This window comes from Lepidochelys olivacea, assembly GCF_965140295.1.
Source record: "Lepidochelys olivacea isolate rLepOli2 genome assembly, chromosome: 5".
Taxonomy (NCBI): Eukaryota; Metazoa; Chordata; order Testudines; family Cheloniidae; genus Lepidochelys; species Lepidochelys olivacea.
Window position 1 is genome coordinate 121,417,815 of NC_140415.1, and position 27,691 is coordinate 121,445,505.

A 27,691-nucleotide genomic window follows, 5' to 3' on the forward strand; every position below is an offset into this window, starting at 1 on the left:
CATGAAACTAAGGGTGCTGAACCTGAGTGGTACTGTGACCCTGTGTGCCATGTCATAACACCTGGAGTGGGGCACCAAGCCCAGGCCCAGACCTACAGGACTGGGTTGTTGCTGTGGGGTGAGTGAGGGGCAGGCTTGCTCGCCAGGCCATCACCCCTACCTCCGGGGTTCTCAACTCTGCACCAGGCTGTGGGTATTTATTGGATTATTATCCAATATTATGCTTCCTAATTTTGTTCTTACCAGTATTGTTGAAATAATACATAAATAATAGATCATGCTCTCTTTTGTATTTATTTTTTGTTTTGTTTCATACTGCAATTACACTAGAGATATTCGCAAAAAGAAAAGGAGTACTTGTGGCACCTTAGAGACTAACCAATTTATTTGAGCATAAGCTTTCGTGAGCTATAGCTCACTTGATTGGATGCAGGAGGTTGCATCCGCCCCTGCACTATACATTACAGATATTTGATAGCTGCATATAATATTTTCAAAATGACAGACAAATTCTTCTGGGACTATGTAGTTTGCCAGCCAGAATTCTGAATATTAACTACAGCTCTGTGAACATTAATTAATAAATAGCTCTGCAAGGAGCAACCGGAATGCAGCTGAATCACTCAATAGGAGAGGCTGCATTGTGAGGGAGAAAAATGATGTCAGTCTTCAGTGCACAATCAGTGCTATGAGGCAACAGCACTGGAAGGGAACCCAGTTAATAAGGGAAAGAGCCCAAAGAGAAGGTAGCCAGTGCAGGGAGAATGTACTGCTTACCACTAGCTTACAAGAGAAGGCTTATGGGAAGAAAACGGTGGTTACATGAGACAGCAGAATCAGAGATTCAGGAACTACTTATGAACGAGGCAGAGCTTCTGGAGCAAAAGCAGAAGGGTCACTGGAAATGATTGACAGATTTGGAGAATACATGCATAGCTGCCAGGCAGGATATAATGCTGATGCCATGATTAACGGACATGTACTTGTAGGACATTAGTTTACTGTAGTGCATTACAATGCGCGGTTCCAATGGTTACTGTTGTCAAGCCAGTACTGTCTCCAGATATGTTGATTTTCCCTTTTTTAATATCAAAGGATGTCTGATCTAAGTATTAACTGCTTAGAAAAGTAAATTTCTTTTTAAAACTGAATGGTTTATCTCTTTTAACATTTTGTTTAACATCTTTTAACATTTCTCTTTTAACATTTTGTTAAGTTACTTAGTTCTAGTTGTTAAGGAAAAGTTAGCACATGTGACTCCATTTTGGTTTGGGACCCACCATTGTTTAAATGCCAGCACATCATACACCAGGAGGAGTAATCCTTAGATACTGAATCCCTGTGAAAATCCTCCTCCTTGTCTCCAGCCTGCCTTGACTCCCAGTATCTGGTTTTTGTCAGTCTCTAACTCCCTGTCTCTTGGCCTTGATGTGAGGCCTCCCATCCTGATAATAAAAGTTACTGATGCATGGCTTTAGGACCATGCTGTGTAATTAACATACTGGTATAGCACGAGGAATGCACCAAGCAGGGATAGGTGGTAGATAAGACAAGGGTTTGTTTATTGGCTAAGGTTTCCAATGCATGAGGGCAACATGCTTTGCTAAAAAGTATATAACCTTTGTATAATCTGTATTCAGGGTCCCCTCCTGGCTAGCAGGGGGGCACCACGCTCGAGCGTAATAAACTTAGTGTCTTTTGGGAACTCTGCAGTTGTGGACTTTATTTCTGTGCCTCAGCCTAGATTCGAACTGTGCGTGACCTATCAGGTGTAATTCTCAGCATTGGTGTGCGTGTCCTACAAGGTGTAATTCGTAGCACTTGTGTGCGTGTCCTATCAGGTGTAATTCGTAGCACTTGTGTGCGTGTCCTACCAGGTGTAATTTGTAACATAGTAAATCATTTTGCATAGTGACAACTCTGCTTTATAATACCATGCTAGTAGAATGAATGTTTAACTTACTCTGAATTCAGTCTCTCTCTGGAATACAAAATGATCCAACAGCAACTGTATTGGAGTGATAGTGCCACCAGTCTTAATATGATATTATCAGAGGATTTCTCATAATTCAGTTCTTCCAAAGTCTACAGCAAAATTAGCACAAAAAAGGTAAAAAAACTGAATATATTTACAAGGCTGCTGTAAGATTTAAAATGTGCATCACTATAATGTAAACTTTACAGTTGAGAAGGAGCCTTATTAAGTGGATAAAGCTCACTGGACTGGAAGCCTGGAAACGTAGATTCTGTTCGGACTTTTATTCTGTGTGAATTTTGGCAAGTCAATTGACCTCACCATGCTTCAGTTTCCCCGTGTGTAAAATGGGGATATTTATGTACCGCACAGGTTTGTTCTTAGGCTTACAGAGAACTATAAAAGTGCAAATTATTATTATTAATCTTTACCTTAATCAACCTATATGTATTACACTATGGATGTATTGGATTTATAAAGTACAATGTGGCTAAATACTACGCTGTAGGAGGGTGTAGATGTGTTCTGTTTTCAATATTAATATATGATTTTATACTCAATTTATCTTGCAATATCAGTTTTTTTAGCTGTAGAGTTTCAGTCGTACACTGACTACATGAACAGACATAAGGAATTTTAATAACAAAGTGCATATGATCATGTTCAGTTGTTCAGACCGTAGTGCAGGGCAAAGTCTTCTCTATATAAGTATGTATATCTTGTTTACATGAAAGGAATTAACATGCATATCAATGAGAGGATATAGTCATGTATAACTTGAATTGTTCACTACATATTTTCAATTATACAACTCCTTTTTCAAGTGTGGGGGCTTTAATAATAAATATTCTCAAAATCACTTCAGGGATTTTAGAACAGAACTGATGACAGGGATAATGCAGGTCAACTTTGCAGGTATTCTGTTATCAAGCATAAGTGTAGAAAGAAGATGTAATACAAGATCAATCAGTAAATACCTCAATGACGTAAACCGAATTTTGGATTCATTCAACTATGGAATAACTTCTGGGATGAGAAGCTATTAGCATCTGAAACTGTCATCTCAAGGAAGGGGTTAAGAGGAACAACAAAAATGGCTAGATGGCTGGAGAGACTGGCTTACAAGGAAAGATTAAGGGAGGTAACTGAGTGCGGAATTTGACCATGTTGGTCTAATTTTGTACCTCAATAATTATGGCAGTGCGTTCATCTATTGTTACCACGATGTATCGATCTGTACCTCCAAAGAGCTGTAATGATTCACTGCAACTTCTCTCAACAAAAGTAATATTGTACCTACAGAATTCACAAACTGTCAGTAAATTTCATTTAAGTGAAATGATGAAATCTTCCTAAAAGGAGAGGAATGTTGTTGTGAAGTCCTTTTATTTAATTCTCCAACTCCAATTATATGGATTTTTAATTTCTTGATCTATCTCCTGAACCCTCCAACTATACTTCAATTAAGACATATATATTCAAAGGTCAAAAATCAATATAGTGAGACTTAAATATTTCAATATTTATTCTGTTAGGTTTAATTCCACATTCATTTAATATTACCTTGATGTACTGCCACAGTCTGCACAGGAGGTTGCAGTTTCATGAAACAACATTATGTAATGCGGAGACTGATGTTTATAAGTCAGCAAAACATTCTGATGTTGAGATTTGCAGTGTAACAAAGTCAATCCTTTTAACTTCTTGTTGAGAAGCTATAGCTGTATTACATTGCCTCTGACAGCTAAAAAAGATTTTAGCAACCTGCTACCCTGATTATTAGCCATTCCTTCCTCATTTAGGGCCATATCCCTCCTCTCTACCACTGTGCAGCACAGAGAGACTGAAAGGAGTGAAATTCCCCTCTAGTGGCCCTCAAATTGCCAGAGTGAGGGAAGTGAATCAAAATAGCATCCACACTCCTTGTGTTAGTGAAAGACCCTTTGAATGAACACCACCTGCTCAGGGCTCTGAGCGAGTCAGTTGATTAGAGGGGGAGCCACTCTATGGGGCATCATCCTCAGCAAACACAAGGGAGCTAAAACTGACCCTGCCAGCATTAAGTCACACAAGAAACTTGCACCTTTTCTGATATCCAGTGGAAAAAACGTATGTGTCCAGATATTATCTGTACACTCAGAGGCAGTGTGACTGATGACCTGCTGTGAAATTCCAGAATTCTTTGAAAAAAGAAAAGGAGTACTTGTGGCACCTTAGAGACTAACCAATTTATCTGAGCATAAGCTTTCGTGAGCTACAGCTCACTTCATCAGATGCATACTGTGGAAAGTGTAGAAGATTTTTTATACACACAAAGCATGAAAAAATACCTCCCCACACCCCACTCTCCTGCTGGTAATAGCTTATCTAAAGTGATCACTCTCCTTACAATGTGTATGATAATCAAGGTGGGCCATTTTCCAGCACAAATCCAGGTTTTCTCACTCCCCCCACCCCCAAAACCCACTCTCCTGCTGGTAATAGCTTATCTAAAGTGACCACTCTCCTTACAATGTGTATGATAATCAAGGTGGGCCATTTCCAGCACAAATCCAGGGTTTAACAAGAACGTCTGGGGGGGGGGGGGGAGGAGGTAGGAAAAAACAAGGGGAAATAGGTTACCTTGCATAATGACTTAGCCACACCCAGTGACTATTCAAGCCTAAGTTAATTGTATCCAATTTGCAAATTAATTCCAATTCAACAGTTTCTCGCTGGAGTCTGGATTTGAAGTTTTTTTGTTGTAATATCACAACTTTCATGTCTGTAATTGCGTGACCAGAGAGATTGAAGTGTTCTCCAACTGGTTTATGAATGTTATAATTCTTGACATCTGATTTGTGTCCATTTATTCTTTTACGTAGAGACTGTCCAGTTTGACCAATGTACTGGCAGAGGGGCATTGCTGGCACATGATGGCATATATCACATTGGTGGATGTGCAGGTGAACGAGCCTCTGATAGTGTGGCTGATGTTATTAGGCCCTGTGATGGTGTCCCCTGAATAGATATGTGGGCACAGTTGGCAACGGGCTTTGTTGCAAGGATAGGTTCCTGGATTAGTGGTTCTGTTGTGTGGTATGTGGTTGCTGGTGAGTATTTGCCTACAGACAGCCCCCCAACCTGAAGCAAGGACTGGCCTGTCTCCCAAGATTTGTGAGAGTGTTGGGTCATCCTTCAGGATAGGTTGTAGATCCTTGATGATGCGTTGGAGAGGTTTTAGTTGGGGGCTGAAGGTGACGGCTAGTGGCGTTCTGTTATTTTTCTTTGTTAGGCCTGTCCTGTAGTAGGTGACTTCTGGGAACTCTTCTGGCTCTATCAATCTGTTTCTTCACTTCCGCAGGTGGGTATTGTAGTTGTAAGAATGCTTGATAGAGATCTTGTAGGTGTTTGTCTCTGTCTGAGGGGTTGGAGCAAATGCGGTTGTATCGCAGAGCTTGGCTGTAGACGATGGAACGTGTGGTGTGATCAGGGTGAAAGCTGGAGGCATGTAGGTAGGAACAGCGGTCAGTAGGTTTCCGGTATAGGGTGGTGTTTATGTGGACCATCACTTATTAGCACGGTAGTGTCCAGGAAGTGGATCTCTTGTGTGGACTGGACCAGGCTGAGGTTGATGGTGGGATGGAAATTGTTGAAATCATGGTGGAATTCCTCAAGGGCTTCTGTTCTATGGGTCCAGATGATGAAGATGTCATCAATGTAGCGCAAGTAGAGTAGGGGCGTTAGGGGATGAGAGCTGAGGAAACGTTGTTCTAAGTCAGCCATAAAAATGTTGGCATACTGAGGGGCCATGCGGGTACCCATAGCAGTGCCGCTGATCTGAAGGTATACATTGTCCCCAAATGTAAAATAGTTATAGGTAAGGACAAAGTCACAAAGTTCAGCCACCAGGTTAGCCGTGACATTATCGGGGATAGTGTTCTTGACGGCTTGTAGTCCATCTTTGTGTGGAATGTTGGTATAGAGGGCTTCTACATCCATAGTGGCCAGGAAGGTGTTATCAGGAAGATCACCGATGGATTGTAGTTTCCTCAGGAAGTCAGTGGTGTCTCGAAGGTAGCTGGGAGTGCTGGTTGCGTAGGGCCTGAGGAGGGAGTCTACATAGCCAGACAATCCTGCTGTCAGGGTGCCAATGCCTGAGATGATGGGGTGCCCAGGATTTCCAGGTTTATGGATCTTGGGTAGTAGATAGAATATCCCAGGTCGGCGTTCCAGGGGTGTGCGGATTTGATCTTGTGCTTTTTCAGGGAGTTTCTTGAGCAAATGCTGTAGTTTCTTTTGGTAACTCTCAGTGGGATCAGAGGGTAATGGCTTGTAGAAAGTGGTGTTGGAGAGCTGCCGAGCAGCCTCTTGTTCATATTCCGACCTATTCATGATGACAACAGCACCTCCTTTGTCAGCCTTTTTGATTATGATGTCAGAGTTGTTTCTGAGGCTGTGGATGGCATTGTGTTCCGCACGGCTGAGGTTATGGGACAAGTGATGTTGCTTTTCCACAATTTCAGCCCGTGCACGTCGGTGGAAGCACTCTATGTAGAAGTCCAGTCTGCTGTTTCGACCTTCAGGAGGAGTCCACCTAGAATCCTTCTTTTTGTAGTGTTGGTAGGGAGGTCTCTGTGGATTAGTATGTTGTTCAGAGGTATGTTGGAAATATTCCTTGAGTCGGAGACGTCGAAAATAGGATTCTAGGTCACCTCTCCTTCTGCCCCTCCACCCCCACGAACACGATACAGTTTTTTTTTACAGATTTTTTTACAAGGAGCACCGGTTTGAAAAGGAATTTTCTTTCCTTTAGGCTGCTGGTAAGCAGGTTTCCAAGTAGTTGGAGGTTTTTTGCTTTGATTTGGGGCCAGAGCAGAGACAAAGGGAATTGTCTTTTTCTGTAGGCTGACAATCACGATCAGAAAATAGGTATCCTATTCCAGCACAGCAAAATTTTACAGCCAAGTTTTGTTTGTTTATTTCTAAACCTCGGGTGTAAAGTTAGTTAAAAACAGAGACGTTAGGATGACAAAATCCACAACTCGACAAAAGCTGGAATTAGCCAGATTTCAGGCTGAGGAAAAACAAAGGGAACATGAAAGACAGATAGAACTCATGCGGCTGGAGAAGGAAAAAGAGAGGAAGCATGTGGAGGAGGAGAGGGAAAAAGAGAGGAAACATGCACTGGAGATGGAGAAGGTAAAGGCTCAGCAGAATATACCAACAAACCCTAGCAATCCTTCTCCAGGTACCACTCCCCATCCCAGAAAGTTCCCCACCTACAAGGTAGGCAATGATACTGAGGCCTTCCTAGAAAACTTCGAAAGGGCCTGCCTTGGGTACAACATCTCTACTGACCAATACATAGTAGAGCTGAGGCCGCAGCGCAGTGGACCCTTAGCTGAGGTGGCAGCTGAAATGCCTAAAGAACACATGAACAAGTATGAACTGTTTAAATCCAAGGAGAGAGTCAGAATGGGGATAACACCCGAGCAGTCTTGTCGGAGGTTCAGAGCCCTAAGGTTGAAACCAGACGTGTCATTTACCCGACATGCCTACCACATTGTGAAACATTGGGATGCCTGGATATCAGGAGCAAGTGTTGAATCTCCAGTAAATTTGCCCTTCCTAATGCAAATGGAACAATTCTTAGAGGGGGTTCCTGAGGAAATAGAAAGATACATCCTAGATGTAAGCCCAAAACTGTAATCGAGGCAGGAGAGATTGGAGCCAGATGGGTGGAAGTGGCAGAGAAGAAGAAAACTGGTCGCAGTTGGAGCGGAGACCAGAAGGGACAACCCCAGACCACACCCTATTACCGGGGGCCGCCCAAGACCCCACCTACCTCCCAAAGAACGCTCCAGACACCTCATTGTCCCACCACCCCGTTCTCCAGCAACCCACCTCGCCCCAGTGACCCGTCAGCTGGACGATGTTTTAAATGTAACGAGCTGGGGCATGTAAAGGCCAACTGCCCCAAGAACCCCAACAAATGACAGTTCATTGCACCGGGATCACACCAGAGGTCCGCAGGCCCAGATACCTCCCAGATCCCCTTGGAGCAGAGGGAAACTGTGAGTGTGGGCGGGAAGAAGGTCACCGTGTGGAGGGACACCGGAGCACAAGTGTCAGCTATCCATGCTTCCTTAGTGGACTCCAATTTAATCAACCCAGAGATCCAAGTGACGATTCAACCCTTCAAGTCCAACTCTTTCAATTTGCCTACAGCCAAGTTGCCTGTCCAGTACCAGGGCTGGTCAGGAACGTGGACTTTTGCAGTCTATGATGATTATCCCGTCCCCATGCTGTTGGGGGAAGACTTGGCCAATCATGTGAAGCGGGCCAAGAGGGTGGGAATGGTCACCCGTAGCCAGGCTAAACAAGCCGTGAGGCCTAGCTCTGTTCCGGAAACTTCTAGCAGGACCCAGTCAGAGGTAATGGACCTGGACCCCAGGCCAATGTCTGCAACAGCAGTAGTGGATCCAGTCCCAGAGACCCAGACGGAACCAGTCCCAGAACCAGAACCAGCGGAACAACCAGCACCAGACCATTTGCCAGCACTGAACCCAGTACTTGCAACCTCAACACCAGAGGGCCCCACCGAACCTGAACCGGCAGCAGCCCATAACCCTACACAAGAGGCTCAGCCAGAACTTGAACCCCAACAGAGTGTCCCAGCGGAAAGCGGTTCACAGTCAACGGAAACAGCCCCATCCCCTACATCGCTTCCAGAGGGACCAAGCATAGGTCCACAATCCACTGTGGAACTGATGTCTCCAGCATCAAGGGAATAGTTCCAGACCGAACAGGAAGCAGATGAAAGCCTCCAGAGAGCTTGGCCGGCGGCACGGGGCAACCCACCGCCTCTCAGCTCTTTTAATCGATCCAGGTTTGTTGTAGAAAGAGGACTATTATACAAGGAAACTCTTTCTGATGGACACCAGGAAGACTGGCATCCTCAGAGACGGTTGGTAGTTCCAACTAAATACCGGGCCAAGCTCTTGAGCTTAGCCCATGATCATCCTAGTGGCCATGCTGGGGTGAACAGGACCAAAGACCGTTTGGGGGGGTCATTCCACTGGGAGGGAATGGGCAAGGATGTTTCTACCTATGTCTGGTCTTGTGAAGTATGCCAAAGAGTGGGAAAACCCCAAGACCAGGTCAAAGCCCCTCTCCAGCCACTCCCCATCATTGAAGTTCCATTTCAATGAGTAGCTGTGGATATTCTGGGTCCTTTTCCGAAAAAGACACCCAGAGGAAAGCAGTACATACTGACTTTCATGGATTTTGCCACCCGATGGCCGGAAGCAGTAGCTCTAAGCAACACCAGGGCTAAAAGTGTGTGCCAGGCACTAGCAGACATTTTTGCCAGGGTAGGTTGGCCCTCCGACATCCTCACAGATGCAGGGACTAATTTCCTGGCAGGAATTATGGAAAACCTTTGGGAAGTTCATGGGGTAAATCACTCGGTTGCCACTCCTTACCACCATCAAACAAATGGCATGGTGGAGAAGTTTAATGGAACTTTGGAGGCCATGATACGTAAATTCGTAAATGAGCACTCCAGTGATGGGGACCTAGTGTTGCAGCAGTTGCTCTTTGCCTACAGAGCTGTACCACATCCCAGTTTAGGATTCTCCCCGTTTGAACTTGTATATGGCCGTGAGGTTAAGGGGCCATTACAGTTGGTGAAGCAGCAATGGGAGGGATTTACACCTTCTCCAGGAACTAACATTCTGGACTTTGTAACCAACCTACAAAACACCCTCCGAACCTCTTTAGTCCTTGCTAAAGAAAACTTACAGGATGCTCAAAAAGAGCAAAAAACCTGGTATGATAAACATGCCAGAGAGCGTTCCTTCAAAGTAGGGGACCAGGTCATGGTCTTAAAGGCGCTCCAGGCCCATAAAATGGAAGCATCGTGGGAAGGGCCATTCACGGTCCAGGAGCGCCTGGGAGCTGTTACTTATCTCATAGCATTCCCCACCTCCAACCGAAAGCCTTAGGTGTACCATATTAATTCTCTAAAGCCCTTTTATTCCAGAGAATTAAAGGTTTGTCAGTTTACAGCCCAGGGAGGAGATGACGCTGAGTGGCCTGAAGGTATCTACTACGAAGGGAAAAGTGCTGGTGGTGTGGAAGAGGTGAACCTCTCCATGACCCTTGGGCATATGCAGCGACAGCAGATCAAGGAGCTGTGCACTAGGTACGCACCAGCGTTTTCAGCCACCCCAGGACTGACTGAATGGGCATACCACTCCATTGACACAGGTAATGCTCACCCAATTAGAGTCCAACCTTACCGGGTGTCTCCTCAAGCTAAAACTGCTATAGAACGGGAGATCCAGGATATGTTACAGATGGGGGTAATCCGCCCCTCTGGAAGTGCATGGGCATCTCCAGTGGTTCTAGTTCCCAAACCAGATGGGGAGATACGTTTTTGCGTGGACTACCGTAAGCTAAATGCTGTAACTCGCCCAGACAACTATCCAATGCCATGCACAGATGACCTATTAGAGAAACTGGGACGGGCCTCTCTACCTTGGACTTAACCAAGGGGTACTGGCAGGTACCGCTAGATGAATCTGCCAAGGAAAGGTCAGCCTTCACCACACATCTCGGGCTGTATGAATTTAATGTACTTCCTTTCGGGCTGCGAAATGCACCCGCCACCTTCCAAAGACTTGTAGATGGTCTCCTAGCAGGATTAGGAGAATATGCAGTCGCCTACCTTGACGATATGGCCAAATTTTCGGATTCCTGGGCAGACCACCTGGAACATCTACAAAAAGTCCTTGAGCGCATAAGGGAGGCAGGACTAACTGTTAAGGCTGAGAAGTGTCAAATAGGCCTAAACAGAGTGACTTATCTTGGACACCAGGTGGGTCAAGGAACTATCAGCCCCCTACAGGCCAAAGTGGATGCTATCCAAAAGTGGCCTGTCCCAAAGTCAAAGAAACAGGTTCAATCCTTCTTAGGCTTGGCCGGTTATTACAGACAATTTGTACCGCAATACAGCCAAATCGCCGCCCCACTGACAGACCTAACCAAAAAGAAACAGCCAAATGCCATTCAGTGGACCGAAGAGTGTCAGAAGGCCTTTAACCAGCTTAAAGCGACACTCATGTCTGACCCTGTACTAAGGGCCCCAGACTTTGACAAACCGTTCCTAGTAACCACAGATGCGTCCGAGCGTGGTGTGGGAGCAGTTTTAATGCAGAAAGGACCTGATCAAGAATTCCACCCTGTAGTATTTCTCAGCAAAAAACTGTCTGAGAGGGAAAGCAACTGGTCAGTCACTGAAAAAGAATGTTACGCCATTGTCTACGCTCTGGAAAAGCTACGCCCATATGTTTGGGGACGGCGTTTCCACCTGCAAACCGACCATGCTGCACTGAAGTGGCTTCACACCGTCAAAGAAAATAACAAAAAACTTCTTCAGTGGAGTTTAGCTCTCCAAGATTTTGATTTCGACATCCAACACATCTCAGGAGCTTCTAACAAAGTGGCTGATGCACTCTCCCCTGAAAGTTTCCCAGAATCAACTGGTTAAAATCGTCCTTGAGATGTGGAAAATATTGTTAGTCTTTATGTACTTGGTAGTATATTTAGAGATGCATGTGTCTTATTAACTCTGTTTTTCTTAGAGCTCCAGGAAGAAATCCCAGCCAGTGTTTCACCCTAGCTGAGATTTGGGGGGCGTGTCAGAAATATAAAGGGAAGGGTAAACCCCTTTAAAATCCCTCCTGGCCAGAGGAAAAATCCTCTCACCTGTAAAGGGTTAAGAAGCTAAAGGTAACCTCATTGGCACCTGACCAAAATGACCAATGAGGAGACAAGATACTTTCAAAAGCTGGGAGGAGGGAGAGAAACAAAGGGTCTGTGTCTGTCTGTATGCTGCTTTTGCCGGGGATAGAACAGGAATAGAGTCTTAGAACTTTTAGTAAGTAATCTAGCTAGGTATGCGTTAGATTATGATTTCTTTAAATGGCTGAGTAAAGAATTGTGCTGACTAGAATGACTATTTCTGTCTGTGTGTCTTTTTTGGTGTGTTTTTTTTTTTAAGGTTTTGCCTAGAGGGATTCTCTATGTTTTGAATCTAATTACCCTGTAAGGTATCTACCACCCTGATTTTACAGAGGTGATTCCTTTACCTCTATTTACTTCTATTTCTATTAAAAGTCTTCTTGTAAGAAAACTGAATGCTTTTTCATTGTTCTCAGATCCAAGGGTTTGGGTCTGTGGTCACCTATGCAAATTGGTGAGGATTTTTACCAAATCTTTCCCAGGAAGTGGGGTGCAAGGGTTGGGAGGATTTTGGGGGGAAAGACGTGTCCAAACTACGTTTCCCAGTAAACCCAGTTAGAGTTTGGTGGTGGCAGTGGATATTCCAAGGACAAAGGATAAAATTAATTTGTACCTTGGGGAAGTTTTAACCTAAGCTGGTAAAAGTAAGCTTAGGAGGTTTTCATGCAGGTCCCCACATCTGTACCCTAGAGTTCAGAGTGGGGGAGGAACCTTGACAGCATTATTAAGGATCTACAACCTATCCTGAAGGATGACCCAACACTCTCACAAATCTTGGGAGACAGGCCAGTCCTTGCCTACAGACAGCCCCCCAACCTGAAGCAAATATTCACCAGCAACCACATACCACACAACAGAACCACTAATCCAGGAACCTATCCTTGCAACAAAGCCCGTTGCCAACTGTGCCCACATATCTATTCAGGGGACACCATCACAGGGCCTAATAACATCAGCCACACTATCAGAGGCTCGTTCACCTGCACATCCACCAATGTGATATATGCCATCATGTGCCAGCAATGCCCCTCTGCCAGTACATTGGTCAAACTGGACAGTCTCTACGTAAAAGAATAAATGGACACAAATCAGATGTCAAGAATTATAACATTCATAAACCAGTCGGAGAACACTTCAATCTCTCTGGTCACATGATTACAGACATGAAAGTTGTGATATTACAACAAAAAAACTTCAAATCCAGACTCCAGCGAGAAACTATTGAATTGGAATTAATTTGCAAATTGGATACAATTAACTTAGGCTTGAATAGACATTGGGAGTGGCTAAGTCATTATGCAAGGTAACCTATTTCCCCTTGTTTTTTCCTACCCCCCCCCCAGACGTTCTTGTTAAACCCTGGATTTGTGCTGGAAATGGCCCACCTTGATTATCATACACATTGTAAGGAGAGTGGTCACTTTAGATAAGCTATTACCAGCAGGAGAGTGGGTTTGTGGGGGGAGGGGGGGAGGCGGGAGAAAACCTGGATTTGTGCTGGAAATGGCCCAACTTGATTATCATACACATTGTAAGGAGAGTGATCACTTTAGATAAGCTATTACCAGCAGGAGAGTGGGGTGGGAAGAAGTATTTTTTCATGCTTTGTGTGTATATAAAAAGATCTTCTACACTTTCCACAGTACGCATCCGATGAAGTGAGCTGTAGTTCACAAAAGCTTATGCTCAAATAAATTGGTTAGTCTCTAAGGTGCCACAAGTACTCCTTTTCTTATTGTAAGGAGAGTGATCACTTTAGATAAGCTATTACTAGCAGGAGAGTGGGTTTGTGTGTGTGGGGGGGGGCAGGGGGGTGAGAAAACCTGGATTTGTGCTGGAAATGGCCCAACTTGATTATCATACACATTGTAAGGAGAGTGATCACTTTAGATAAGCTATTACCAGCAGGAGAGTGGGGTGGGGGGAGGTATTTTTTCATGCTTTGTGTGTATAAAAGATCTTCTACACTTTCCACAGTATGCATCCGATGAAGTGAGCTGTAGCTCACGAAAGCTCATGCTCAAACAAATTGGTTAGTCTCTAAGGTTCCACAAGTACTCCTTTTCTTTTTGCGAATACAGACTAACACGGCTGTTACTCTGAAACCAGAATTCTTTGCTGATCCATTCAATGGTTCCCCAATTCCAGGAAAATTTAGGTAAAAAGCACTGACTGGGTCTCTGGCTACTCTGCCCACAGTCAGTCTGTTGGGATCCTGGAGATGGGTGGGCAGAGCTCAGTGCTAAGAAGAACTCATTAAGTAAATTATTAAATTTTTAAATACTGAAATTAAAAATGTTGGTTTTGGACTGTTACATTGTTATTAAGAACAAGCTAGAAACTGTTTTGTCATTCTTCTTCATTGTGCCTCACAGTTAGTATCAAACCTGGCAATGCTTTTCAGCAAGATGCCACCACTAGCACTAGGCTTAAAAGGGCAAATTGTAATTAAACACTTCACAGAAACACACTTCACAATTTTTTTCCATAATTAAAAGTGCTGTTTACTCTGTGAACTTTTAGATTGTTGGGGAAAAGAAAATGGATACTGACAGGTTTCAGAGTAACAGCCGTGTTAGTCTGTATCCACAAAAAGAAAAGGAGTACTTGTGGCACCTTAGAGACTTAACAAATTTATTAGAGCATAAGCTTTCATGAGCTACAGCTCACTTCATTGGATGCATGCAGTGTATCTCCGACAGCTTATGCTCTAATAAATTTGTTAGTCTCTAAGGTGCCACAAGTACTCCTTTTCTTTTTAAAATGGATACTGTTTCTGTTAAGGAAAATAACAACACACCTGTGCAGTGCACTATTTTCAAACCTTCAGAATTTTGTTATTGTTATAAAGGTATTTAAAGAAATTGAAGGTGCTAGTACTCATTCAAGATTATGTAAATACCAAGTTGAGTCACAGAGTTTAGGAACATAAGAATGGCTATACTAGGTCAGACCAAAGGTCCATCTAGCCCAGTATCCTGTCTTCTGACAGTGGCCAATGCCAGGTGCCCCAGTGGGAATGAACAGAGCAGGTAATCATCAAGTGATCCATTCCCTGTCGCTCATTTCCAGCTTCTGGCAAACAGAGGCTAGGAACGCCATCCCTGCTCATCCTGGCTAACAGCAACTGATGGACCAATCCTCCATGAATTTATCTAGTTCTTTTTTTAATTTAAAGTAGAAGGGACCACCAGATGATACAGTCTGACCTCCTGTATATCACAGGCCACTAAACAACCCTCCACTAATCACCCACCAAGACAACAACCAGAATTAGACCAAATTATAACAGTCCTCAGGAGACTAAACTCTTTGCATGCCACAGGGCGAGAATACAAAGTTTGAACATCCAAAACAGTTTTTGACTTTGCTAACTTTTAAAATAGCATTAGAAAAATTGGTAGCATCAGAAAAAGGGAACATTTTTGTCTTCTAATATTTAGGGTAGTCCTGGTAATTAACAACAACAACAACAACAAAAAAAGACAAGCAAAATACTTTTATGAAAACTTTAAAAAAAAATTAGTCCTAGACAGCACCCAAGCATAACATATTTCAGCTCAGAGGTGATTTTCGGAGAACTTTGTGGGACTGAAGTAAGAATTTGGAATAAAAGTGCTATTTCACTATTAACATCTCTTATATCAATATCAGTAGGCCACATTCTGCTCTGATTCATACCCATGTAACACCACTGACTTCAATGAGCCATGAATGTGATTGTCAAATTTGTCTTGTTGTCTTCACTATAATGCTAACACTGTAATTGCTCAGTGGAGAGATAGCCTCATCAATCAATGAGATGATAAGTGCATTGGAAATACCTAAAATAAATAGAACTGATTAAATTCAGGGGCCTCATTTCAGAAAAATTCTAGGGGAAGAAAAGTTGTGTCAGCATATAGAACATTATATGTGATTATATTATACCCTGAAAAATCAGTGGGGAGGGCCAAAGGGGAGCATATAGACCTATGAAAAATCAGGAGGCAAACACCAGTCTGGTGGAAGGGCAACTGCCCACATTGTCCCATAGCAAATGAGGCCCCTAATTAAATTGACAGATGGATGCATCAGTAATCAGGTCAATTTCACTTACTTGGATTCTAGAAGCTGAAGGATTTCTGGTGCGTTAAGAAGTCCTTCAGATGTCAGAAACACATACGGAATTTGCAACTCCAGAAGGAAGCAGCCAAAATTTTCACCTGAAACATTTTCAGATTTAAAGATAAATAATGTAACAGCTTCACAAAACAGGGAATATAAGAGATGATAGTTTTAGGTATTCAAATGGACATATCTTTTTGAAAATGTAGACTATATATATCTTCATTAAAAATATTTCTGTTTAATTTTCTTCTTGTGCGAATAGTTTCAGATTCTAGAAGGCCCTTCCTAGTTTTGTCTTGTATTCCCCCAGAATTGAAGCAAGGCTCCCACTGCATGAAGAACACTGGATACAGCCTCTATCAACACTGAACTACCAGATATTCAAAGAGGTTCTCTCAGGAGCTCAATGCGTTTCACTCCTTATCTTTGCCAGGATTGGGCTCAAATCCAAAACTTCTTCCCACCTTACTCCTGTTATGTACATAATTCAAGAGACGATCTAGCTCAATATGCTTAGCTTTAGCCATTATTATTATTCTCTCTCTCTTTTACGGGCACATACTTGTAAACATTTTAGAGAATACAAATCCCTTTTTCAGGTGCAAGACCAACCTTTCATTTGAATTCTAGGAGGCATTTACTTACCCACTACAAGTGTTTCTGGAAGAGTGGTTTTAAAAGTTACGTAAGTAATATTCAAATTTTTGCACAGCTCATTCCAGCAGGAGTTCTCTGTATAATCATACTCCACCACTAATGAGAAAAGTGTCCAAGGAAAGTCAGCTCCAATGTGCTGATTATGTACAATAACACAGGAACATCTGCTCAGACTGAAAGAGAAATATCCAGAAAATTATCTTTCAGCCTGATTACTCCCAGTACAAAATAAAAACTCGTAAATGTGTAAACTTGAATAGACAGTGTCAGTTGTTTAAAGGATAATTTAAAAACTGAGTTTATCCTTTCTGTATTAGAAAATTTTAATTATTTTTATTAAATACTTCACTAACTCCAGTTATCTGCATTAGGTCTTCATATTATCTGCTATCACCTTTCATTTCAGGCATGAGCTAACAAGTTAGGAGAGTTTCTACAACCTCAACTGGAAAGGGGTAGAGGGTCTTGTAAATTAGCTTTTCATGTTGCATCATCAGTTTTATTACAGTGCCCATCTATATCTCTTTTTTTCCCTGGGGATTCTTCACATCAGTGATTTCAGTAGGACTACTCATACTTAAAGTTACTATTTAACTACTATACTTAACTGCTGATTTGGATTGGGCCAGAATGTTCATCACCTTACAGAATGAAACACATAGGCCCAAATCATGAAATACTTACCCAAGCCTTCGGCAAAACTCACTTTGAAATTAACAGGAGTTTCTCTGAAGTTAATTTTGATTAAGGATTGTAAGATTTGGGCCACAAAAATTATGAATTATACTCACCTGCTTACAGCATTGTGCTCTAACAAAACTCCCCTTTTCTCAGGATTCAAAACCATGGCTTTTAAACCTGTTTAAAAAGAATTAAACATCAATTAAAGAGACTGGACCAGATCTTCTGCAGGTATAAATTGACATATAGTGATAAACAGCAAACATGGGCTGAATCAGGAAATTATAACCTCAGGGGTGCAGCCTCAATGACAGTGCTGTACCTGAGGTAGTCATCAATAATCTCGCGTTTAACTAGGAAGACAAGTTGTGACCCTGCCCATACTGAAAGCCTTGTATATTTAGGCCCAGGATGGGGTAAATTCTGGACTCCTGTTGATAAGTCAAAAGCAGTCATGTTGCTTAGCTAAATAATGTTTCTAATTAACTTAAAATGGGAAAACGGTGGGGGTTTTTTCCCTGGCATTTTAAAATTTTATATATGACAGAAAATATGTCAGAAAGAGATGTAGCTAACAGGTTGCAGAGGATGAAGAACAATATGTATTTTGTATAATATAAATGTCCTCAGAAGGTCGATGAGACAATCAGATTGATCTATGTTTCTAAGCCATTTAATAAATAGATATAAAAGAGCAAATGTTTATTTTCATTATTTATAGTGTTGCAAATACACCCATCATTTATAAAACACTTTAGACACAGGGTCCCTGGTTCTAAAGAGTAAGGAATCTAATCTTAATACAAAACACAAAAGAATAATTCAACACAAGGTGGCACAGATATGTTGTTGGTGAGGCAATCAACCGAGTGAAAATCAGGGATTTAAGGAGGGATTTGAAGGAAGAGAGGGGTGTGCTTGATAGGCTGTTCCGATCATAAAAAGTATCAGGAATGAAAGCCTGGAGACAGGAATGGCAGGAGACAATGGGAGCAAAAAGGGGACTTTATACAGAAGTGCAGAAAAAGTGGCAGTATAAGATGAGATGCTGTGATAATTTGGGAATCTGTGTGTACAAACTTAGGAATTCTGGCTGATGGTATGAAGTGTTACTATGAAAACTGCATTTCTGTAGGTATCTTTACCAAGTGGCAAACTCCAGTTTGAAGATGCAGCCTTTTGCTTTCTCCATTGTCTGTTTGCTTCCATGTTGGGCTGAAATTCTAAGGTTGGGGGCAAAAGATTAGCAAAGGAGAATTGATGTTACATGGAATAGGAATATCATCAAAATGGAATAGCTCTAAGAAGAGATTGGCTTCCAACCAGGTGAACTGGTTTAGCAGGGGAGAGGTTCCCTGAGCAATGCATTTACCTGGAACAAGTTTGTGATCACCTGTTGAAGTTGGCAAGGTAGAGGTCACCTGATAAAGGGGCTAAAAGTTGTAAAAAGGGAGATACTGAGCTGTCTGGGTTTTTAGCCATTATTTTCCAGCTCAAGAGGAGAAGCAGCCCAACATGTAAGGGCCTGCATGAGGCAGGAGCGTCTACCTGATTTCTGAGCCCACCTGGTTGCCCAAGGGATGGGTGAGCTAGTAAACAATATTATGTGAGACTCTGGGCAAAGTGTCTCTGTGTGTAATATGCTTCATACTTACCCCAGGCCTCCTGAGAGAGTTCAAAGGTAAACCAGAAGGCTACACCTTCGGGTGGGATTCTGGAAGAGGGTGTGTTTCAGCTGAACTCAGCAGTGAGCTTGGGGATTAGGCAGCTGGGTTCCACGTCTCAGGAGAAGATGGTAGATAAAGGGTCTGTGCTCTGAAATAAGCCTAGGGACCCCAAAGATTGGGGTAGTGGCTGGACTCCATTCAGGCTCTGGGAGGCTTAAAAGATCCAGGGACCTAACAGCTAGGTCCTTTCAAGCAATCTAGTCAGTGACCATGAGGGAGAACTTGAGTGGGATCTGTGACAGATACACACAAAGATATAAGCAAGCGGAGTGGAGCACAGCCTTGATGTTACCTTTCTCATCTTCTAAAGATTTGCACAAAAGAGCAGCATTTACCTTCTACTGTACTAAGGGTTTTAGTGATGGCAGCTTTTTCATGATCAGAGTCCATTCTTGTTATGATTAGTACCTGATGTAAGACAAGTAAAAGAAATTAACATTTTAATTTTTTTCTGTCTACACAACTTTTCCTGGAACAATACATGAAAGATAGTATTAATTTTTTGCTGTCTGCTGAATCTGTTTCCTAAAGGATAATTGTGTGCTTACTACTGAAAGATATTAGAAGAGTATTACTATGAAAGGAGATGCAGTGTCAGGAATAAAGATATTCTAGATAAAAAATCTCACACCTGAGTATTAACACACAAAAAGAAAATAAACTATTTAAAGGCAGTATTTAAATTGCTGTCATGGAACTGAATTCCTACTGCAGCACCAGATAGACCATCATGGGGAGGAGATTTTTCAAGCCAATCCCATACTCCATTCACAGGTAAAACTCACACTGAAGGTATTTGGAGTTTTGCTTGTGCTACGACAATGTGCTGAATGGGCTTTTAGGGACTCCTGAGAGCTCCTTGTTAAAATTATGGCACCTCCAAACTGAAGAGCTGTTTGGAAAGATTTCCATAACGGAGCTCACTAAATAACTTATGTGTGAGGCTCATTAAACACTGTTGATGACCAAAGTCTTTTACTTTCAAATGGATCAGATTGCAGCAAAGGGCAGGTATTTTTGAAAGATTCTCCCATGGGAGGAGATATTCAACCTTGTCTCCCAACCCAAATGAAACAAAGTGAACCATGTGCTATACGATCAATATGCTCAGTATAATTTTCAGGAATAAGCTAAAAAAACTTGACAAGTACACAACCAGTGGAAACACTATACAGTCAGCTCTACACAGGATTATCCTAGTAGATTAATGCCATTTTACCGGCACTGTCTGGGTACACTTTATGGACCTGATGTTTAAGAGGTCGTCAACTGCCTCCATTTTTGTGGGCCCAATTCTGCAACCAAAATTAAATGTGGGAGCAAGTGGTAATATTTACAAGTCCAACTTCATGATTTATGGGTCCAATGAGGTAGTTGCATGTGTAAATGTTATCATTGTGCTAAATGCTGTCATAGCAGAAATAGTTTCTGAATATTTGTCCCTTTGGATAAAATTTTTAAAAATGGATGTTTAAAGTCAGGTGCTTAAAATAGTGGCCTGGTTTCCAAACCCCGCACATCTTCCACTGACTGTAATGGGAGCATCTAGATGTTCAATACTGTTGTTGCAGGTTACTTAAATTTGTATTTAGAGGACTAAATAAATGGCCTAATTCTGAAAAGCTGAGCACCCAATAGTTCCAATTAAAGTCAAGGGGCCTAACTCTGGGCACACATTTTTAAAAATTTTCATCTGTTTTCTTCCTAGTTTTCCAATGTTGTCTTGCTCATTACTACATCAATTGCTGACCTACATGTTGTACTAATATACTGCTGTTCCTGTGTAATCATGGATGCAAATGATGATGGAATAAGAATGGTAGAGTTCATAAGGTTTTTTTCTATGAGGTCCATCATATTCTATTTGTAACTTTTTGCTTATAAAGGAAATTTTCCATTATATCTTGCATCAATAGCAATTCACTAATATGATATAAAAGTATAACCAGATTATCATACTTCACATCATATTAGTGAATGCTAATATGATACAACAGCAAATGGCTTATGCAATAGAACTTATACATCTTATTAATTCAGGAATACTTCTTCTGTCTGTTCTGGGTCACTCTAAAATCTGCCTCTGAATGTAAGTGAACTAGAGTCTTTACAAGTTTAAATTCCACTCAAAATATTCTAAAATATTTTTTCACTATCTTTTTTGCCTTCCTACTTTTATTATGTATTATGCTGCTTATGCATTATGTAAATAAAATGATCGGGTGATAAACCTGATTTTTGCTTCTGTTTTTTGTGGGGGATTTAAATACAGGAATGATATCACCAAAAATATCCATACTGCCAGGAAGAATACATTTTGGATATTTATGTCCAATTCCTCTGTTTACTCCCCACAAACCTATCCCACAGTGATCCCCAGCTGTTTTATGGCCATTTGTAACTGGTGTAAATTAGAGTAGCCTGAAGGATGTTCTCACTTATGTCGGGTAATTGGCCTTCTGCACAGGTGACCAAGGAGCAGAGAAATGCAATGGCGGATTAAAACCAAAGTTGTACTTCAACCCATACCCTTGTGTGTTCTTTAGCCAGAGATTGGGATTGGGACTTCAGTGGCTAAAGTCATATTAAAAAGAAAAGGCGTACTTGTGGCACCTTAGAGACTAACAAATTTATTTGAGGATAAGCTTTCGTGAGCTACAGCTCAGCAGCCGATGAAGTGAGCTGTAGCTCATGAAAGCTTATGCTCAAATAAATTTGTTAGTCTCTGAGGTGCCACAAGTATGCCTTTTCTTTTTGTGGATACAGACTAACACAGCTGCTACTCTGAAATAAAGTCATATTGTAATTTTCAAAAATGATGCAACATAGCAAAGGAACAATGTGTGCTTAATTCAAGAGCAAAACCATTTGGGTTCATATGGGGTCCTTGTTTCCTATTTGTGCAACTGCTGTTTCAATACAATTGGATGACTGCTGTTTCAATACAACTGTATGTCCATATTTAATTGATGTATCTGTACACAGGTAGATGTGCAGAGTGAGTAGCACCTTGGCTCTGCCCCCCACACCTCAAAGGTACCTGCCAGCCCAGCTGGGTTGACATAGGAGAAATCTGTGCCTAGTAACAAGCTTGCGTAGATTACTTCACCCTTGGAGCAAGTGGGGAGCCAGCAGAGAATCCCAGGGCTATTCCTGAGATGGTGCAGCTTCACACCATCCTTTACTCATAAGTGTTCTCAAATGGAGAGTCAAATACAAAATTTCCTGTCATAAGCCCACTCTTGTTTAAGTAAGGTAGTTTTAATTGTTTAAAGAACTTGCTTAAATTGTTAACCTTATGATTCTGTTCATCTGTATTACTCTGCACCCACTTTAACATCTGATACTGAAGCTCTGTTATTTTGGGACTGATTTCATTCTTTTTCTGCCTGCTATACTGTACAATCTCCAGCTGCCTCCAAATATTATCCAAACAGGAACCTAAGACGCTTGTATAGATATCCTTTGCCTTGGACAAATACCCTGTTTAAAAACCAAAGCAAGGAACAATTACTTAAATTTGACATTCCAAAAACTGCACTGGCAAAAAGAGAAAGAAAATGGTAAAGATTTCTATTTGATCTGCACACACATTTTAGCTACATGTGAAGGCAACTCACAAAGGAAAGCTGAAAATTTAGCCAAAGACAGAAATATGTGCAGAATGCCTCCACTAACCAGACTTTGGAACCAGTTGTCATGTAAATAAATCTAAAATCGTAAGTAGCATACTGGAACCTGAGATACCAGAAAATTGAGCTGTTACACTCAACCAGCCGAGAAGCTACCAGCTAAATCAGGCTTTTTCTTATATGACACATTTTCCAAAGTTTAATCTTTTAATTATTTTTTTAAAAGTGCACTTACAAGATAAATGTGACATATCTGAGTCCCTACTAGTTGGCACATATTATTTCAAATATTTCTGCTATCTGTAACATCCCTGTGTGATGCATACTGTGGATCAACAGTGAACCTAAAGCAGGCCAAGAAATGGAGAGTTATAAATAAAATATGTATGTATATATGACTAGTTTCCACTTATTTATGTGCTGAATGCTACCACAGCCTGACTGGTGGGGACATATAGTATTTCCGTGCTTGGCTCGATTTTCAAATTTCTTTTGCAGTTCACCTTCAAACATGCTGACGCCTCAGAGAACTCTTAGAAAAACATTATGGGTAGAGATAATTCTGTTTACATATTCTATTTTCTGCATTCCTCTTCCCCATCATTTATTACTAGAGGCATTTCATTGAAGACATAATCGCTTTTTTAAGAGTTAATCTGATCCTGTTGTTAAGCTCTACATGAAGTCATAACTTTGTAGAGTGTAAATTTTTCATAATAGAGATCATAGATGCTCTAAATTCTGATAAACCTGTGTGTGAAATTACAATAGGTAGATGTGGAAATGAATGTGTGACAAATGGGATTATGACTTCAGGGGTGAAATTAGGAGCAGATGAACTGTTATGTCCTGATCCTTATCTGCATATTACTAAAAAATGGAATAATCTCTGAGGTTAAGGGCTATAGTTCGGCCTTTAGTCTTTGGTATAGCTTTACACAGGTCCAAATGTGTTAAATAATATTCCACATTTGTGCTTGGACCTGCCCCACTCTTCGTATCTTAGACTCAAAGGAGTCGATGGGAAACTAATTTCTTAGGTATAAATTATTACAAATGCACAGCATAATAAACAATGCACAAAGTCTCAGAATGTCAGCAGGGAGTTGTCTGCCTATATATCCTTTTTATATGTTTGCCAGCTAACTTGAAGATTCACATGCAAAATTCAGTGTTCAGGGAGACTGAGCGAAATCCAGACATGATGTAAGTGGGTACAACTCCCATGAAAGATTATTGGCCAAACTTTCCAATTGCACAAACCTGAACACCCTTGTCCGAGGCCCCGCCCCCACTTACTCCATGCCCCCTCCCTCTGTTGCTCGCTCTCCCCCACCCTCACTCACTTTCACCAGGCTGGGGCAGGGGGTTGCAGTGTGGGAGGGGGTGAGGGGTGCAAGCTCAGGGAAAGAATTTGGGTGCAGGAGGGGGCTCAGGGCTGGGGTGTGGGAGGCAGTGAGGGGTGCTGGCTCCGGCCAGGTGGCACTTACCTCGGGAAGCTCCTGGAAGTGGCTGGCATGTCTGGCTCCTAGGCTCAGGGGCAGCTACGTGGCTCTGCGTGCTGCCCCTGCCTGCAGGCACTGCCCCTGCAGCTCCCATTGGCTGCGGTACCCAGCCAATGGGTGCTGTGGAGTCGGCGCTCGGAGCTGGGCACAGAGGCAGTGCGCGGAAACCCCTGGCCGCCCCTGTGCCTAGGAGCCGGACATGCCAGCCGCTTCCAGAAGCCACGCAGAGCCAGGGAAGTAGGGAGCCTGCCCTAGCCCTGCTGCATCGCCGACTGGACTTTTGACCTATTAAAATCTCCCCGATTGCTTTTAATAGTCACCAGGAGATTGAGGCCGATTTCGGTAGACTCCCGTCCAATCCAGGAGGGTTGGCAACCCTAAATGAGTATGTAGAAATAGGCAGGCAGACAGGGAGCAACTCTCAAGAAGCTGTAAGTTAAGGCGTGATAAGTGTTTAGTTACACCACACAATCAAAAATGACAAAATATGAGAGAGGGATTGTAGAATTTCATGGTATATTAATTGTCATTCAGTGGCCTTTTGGATATTGCATTCCATGTTGCAATGACAATAAAGAGAGAAAACATTTTTAATGTTAAAACTAACCTAATGCTGTGTCCAAGCTACACATTAATAGGAGGTCTCGAACTGTTACCAACAGATGCACCAGAGCAGCATGTTTGAACAACATTATCTCTTTCTTACTATTTTTACCTATACAAGGGAAAAAAAGTTTTATATATGTATATATGGTTTGCATAGAAACATCAGAAGCTATACTGGATACATTAATTCATATAAAGGGTCCTGGCATCTCAGAACATTAGTCTCCCACAATGAAATATATATATATAAATATAAACATGTCATTGCTGTGGATCTCAGCAAGGCAAACACTGACTGTACATGAAGGAAAGCAGAAATTTTGCCTACCTTTTCTTTCTTTGAGCTCTTCTATACTAGTCTAAGTTACTTGGGTTATGTATCCTCTCATACAGCAGATGGAGACAGATTACTAAATCTTTTGATGACATCTTGCTTCTATATAGAAAGGTCTAACAATCTTTCTGCAACTGACTATTTCAGAGCAGTTCCCAAGAAATCAAATTGACTCCATCCTCTGATAATCAGTAAATAACTTTAATACAGTGATAACATGAACTTGAATTTTCCAAAGAAACTTTGCATTAAACTTTGAACCAGGGGTACTCAATTATTTTTTTGTCAAGGTCCAAATTTCTTGGTCAAGGTATAGTCAAGCTCCAGACTCCAGAAAAAAAAAAAAAGATAATAAGTAAACAAAAAGATTTCAGGGTTTGTTCAAAAGCATCTGGTGGTCTGGATTTGGCCTGCGGTCCACCTATTGACTACCCTTGCCTTGAACCATAAAAAGACATTGTTTTTCACTGGAGATTATCTGGGCTAGTATATAATACTTTAAAGGAAGAAAATTAACAGAGAGGAAAAATGTCCTCTTTAGTCTTCTGTACTATGCCGGATACTTGAAACCTCCCCAAGCAGCTCACATAAAGCTACAGGAGGGATGAGGATTTGACAGTCACTTACCACACTCTCCTGTGAAAGACTGCCTCTATGGAAGCCTGTACATCTATCCTATAATGCTTGGCAAAGGTGTAAGCTGGTGCCCAGGTGTCTGTGTGCCTTACAAATCTCTACTAAAAACAGATTCCTCACTTTCTGTCCATAACAATCGTACTAAGTATGCCTTAAATATTTCTGATAGCATCTTCCCTATAATAAAGTAAGTTTTCCTGCTTAGTACCTTAGTCCACTTTCAGGCAGTAGATTTGGAGTCTGGTTGTTTTCTAATTTGGCCCTTGGTTCAAAATAAATAGTCTCTGTGATCCATTGACCTCTGCGAGCCGCTCTATGTAAATTTGCAGAGACCTTTGAATGTCCTGGTAATGAAGTCTTCCTTCATTCAGATACTTTGGATTGGGGAAGATTGTGAATAAGGTAGAATCTGCTATGCAGAAAAAATGCCTGAGGAATCTTAGGCTTGAATTTAGACAGAGCTCTTGTGAAAAATCAAATACAGCTCTTTTCAAGAAAGCACGTGCAGCTTTCCCACCATTCTAGCCAAACATACTTTTGTAAGTGCCCATTCCTTGGGCCCTGTCTGGCCCCAGTCACGACTGTTATTTCTCAGCCTTCCCCTCATGACAGGTTCTGGGCCTGGGCTCTCACAGCATCAGGCTCCCTTCTTAAAACTTGAAAGGGCACTCTGCCACTTGTTGCCTCTTCAGTGTGGGCAAGACGAGCTATTTCAGGGGCCAGTCTTGGGGCAGACTCTAATTCTTTGGAGCAGACGGGGACTGCTGAATCTTCTCCAACTCTTCCCGCAAGAATAGCCTGTCTTTAAAGGGAAGGACTGGCAGCCTGGCCCTGAAGGATTGTTCCACTGCCCACTATTTTAGCCACAGGAAACTCTTTACTGACACAGATAAGGCCATGTTTCTAGCTGTCATGTGGATTGTAGCATATCATTGCAGACCAGTGAGAGAGCAAAGACCATAAGTGGGAGCACCATGGCTAGGCTGCACCATAGTATCTGATTTCCTGGGACCTGTTAAATTTCTGAAATCATCTGTCTTTCATAATATATAAACACTTTTGAATTAATCTTGAATTAAATTGAAGACTCTTAAGGATCCCTCACTCCTTCTGTTAAGATGATCCTGTAATGCTATACCTACTCATCTTGAGATTGTTGTCCTTTTTGTGATTCCCTTGATGGCAATATATTATCCTTGGGTTCTCCCTGAGCTTTCTGCATCCCACAAACTGAGAGATTAGTATTATAGCTTGCTTTTCTTGTACCAGTCTGCGGCCTCCCCATAAATGTTCCTTACTAACATTTTGTCACTATATTTTGGTTTTAAATTTAGAAAAACATATTAAGCACAAAAAGAAGTAAACTTTAGAAAACTGAAGTTTATCACATAAACTGTACTGTGAGATAATACAGAAACTAAAGATATATGTAGTTATCCATCAGAGCTAATTCGTAATCGCGGTGGATTAAGCCTCGAAAATCCATCTAAAATACAGAGCCCTAAAGCAGTTTATGGTTTCCTGAGAGGATGCTTGTATTCTCCTGGGGGTCATTTCATTTATACATGAATCTCCAGAGTTTACAGCCTAAGAATCCTTATTGAAGCACAGTGTGTATTTTTTCGAATCCCAGATCAGCCAAACCATGTGGTCCTGCCTTAGCCTACATAGTTTTAGTAACGTGAATGTTCATAGCTTATTTTGCCAGTTTAAAAAAAAGAAAATTTAAGGGATCTCTTTACTGCTACAGTGATGTGTACATTTACAAATGCCAGACAGGAGAATAAGTAGATTAGAATTAGAAAAAATTGCTTAGTCATTCGTCATTTAGGTCCCTTTGGCCACAGGGACTGTGACCCTAAGCACCCCTGTATTCACACTGTAATAATCTTTGTACGGAATATGCTTTGTGAGGTATCATTTGAAAACTAATAACTCACTGCTCATTAATATTTTTGTGCCATGTATGTACACAGTGTGTATTAAGAGTTATGCATCTATGCTGAAATTATGGCTGAAGTGCGTTTAAATGAGGCATG

General features: G+C 41.8%; 1 protein-coding gene across 1 annotated transcript in view; it reads right to left on the reverse strand.

Moving 5' to 3' along the window:
* Window positions 1-27,691, reverse strand: part of SHOC1 (shortage in chiasmata 1) — a gene marked incomplete at its 5' end in the record, with an annotated part of 149,084 nt that overhangs the window by 23,600 nt on the left and 97,793 nt on the right. Inside the window, 8 exons of the mRNA XM_084628159.1 lie at window positions 1,964-2,085; window positions 3,160-3,271; window positions 15,864-15,969; window positions 16,520-16,704; window positions 17,323-17,389; window positions 19,275-19,347; window positions 22,235-22,422; window positions 24,684-24,791. Coding sequence (XP_084484285.1) covers window positions 1,964-2,085; window positions 3,160-3,271; window positions 15,864-15,969; window positions 16,520-16,704; window positions 17,323-17,389; window positions 19,275-19,347; window positions 22,235-22,422; window positions 24,684-24,791 — 961 coding nt within the window. The remainder of the gene's footprint in view (window positions 1-1,963; window positions 2,086-3,159; window positions 3,272-15,863; window positions 15,970-16,519; window positions 16,705-17,322; window positions 17,390-19,274; window positions 19,348-22,234; window positions 22,423-24,683; window positions 24,792-27,691) is intronic.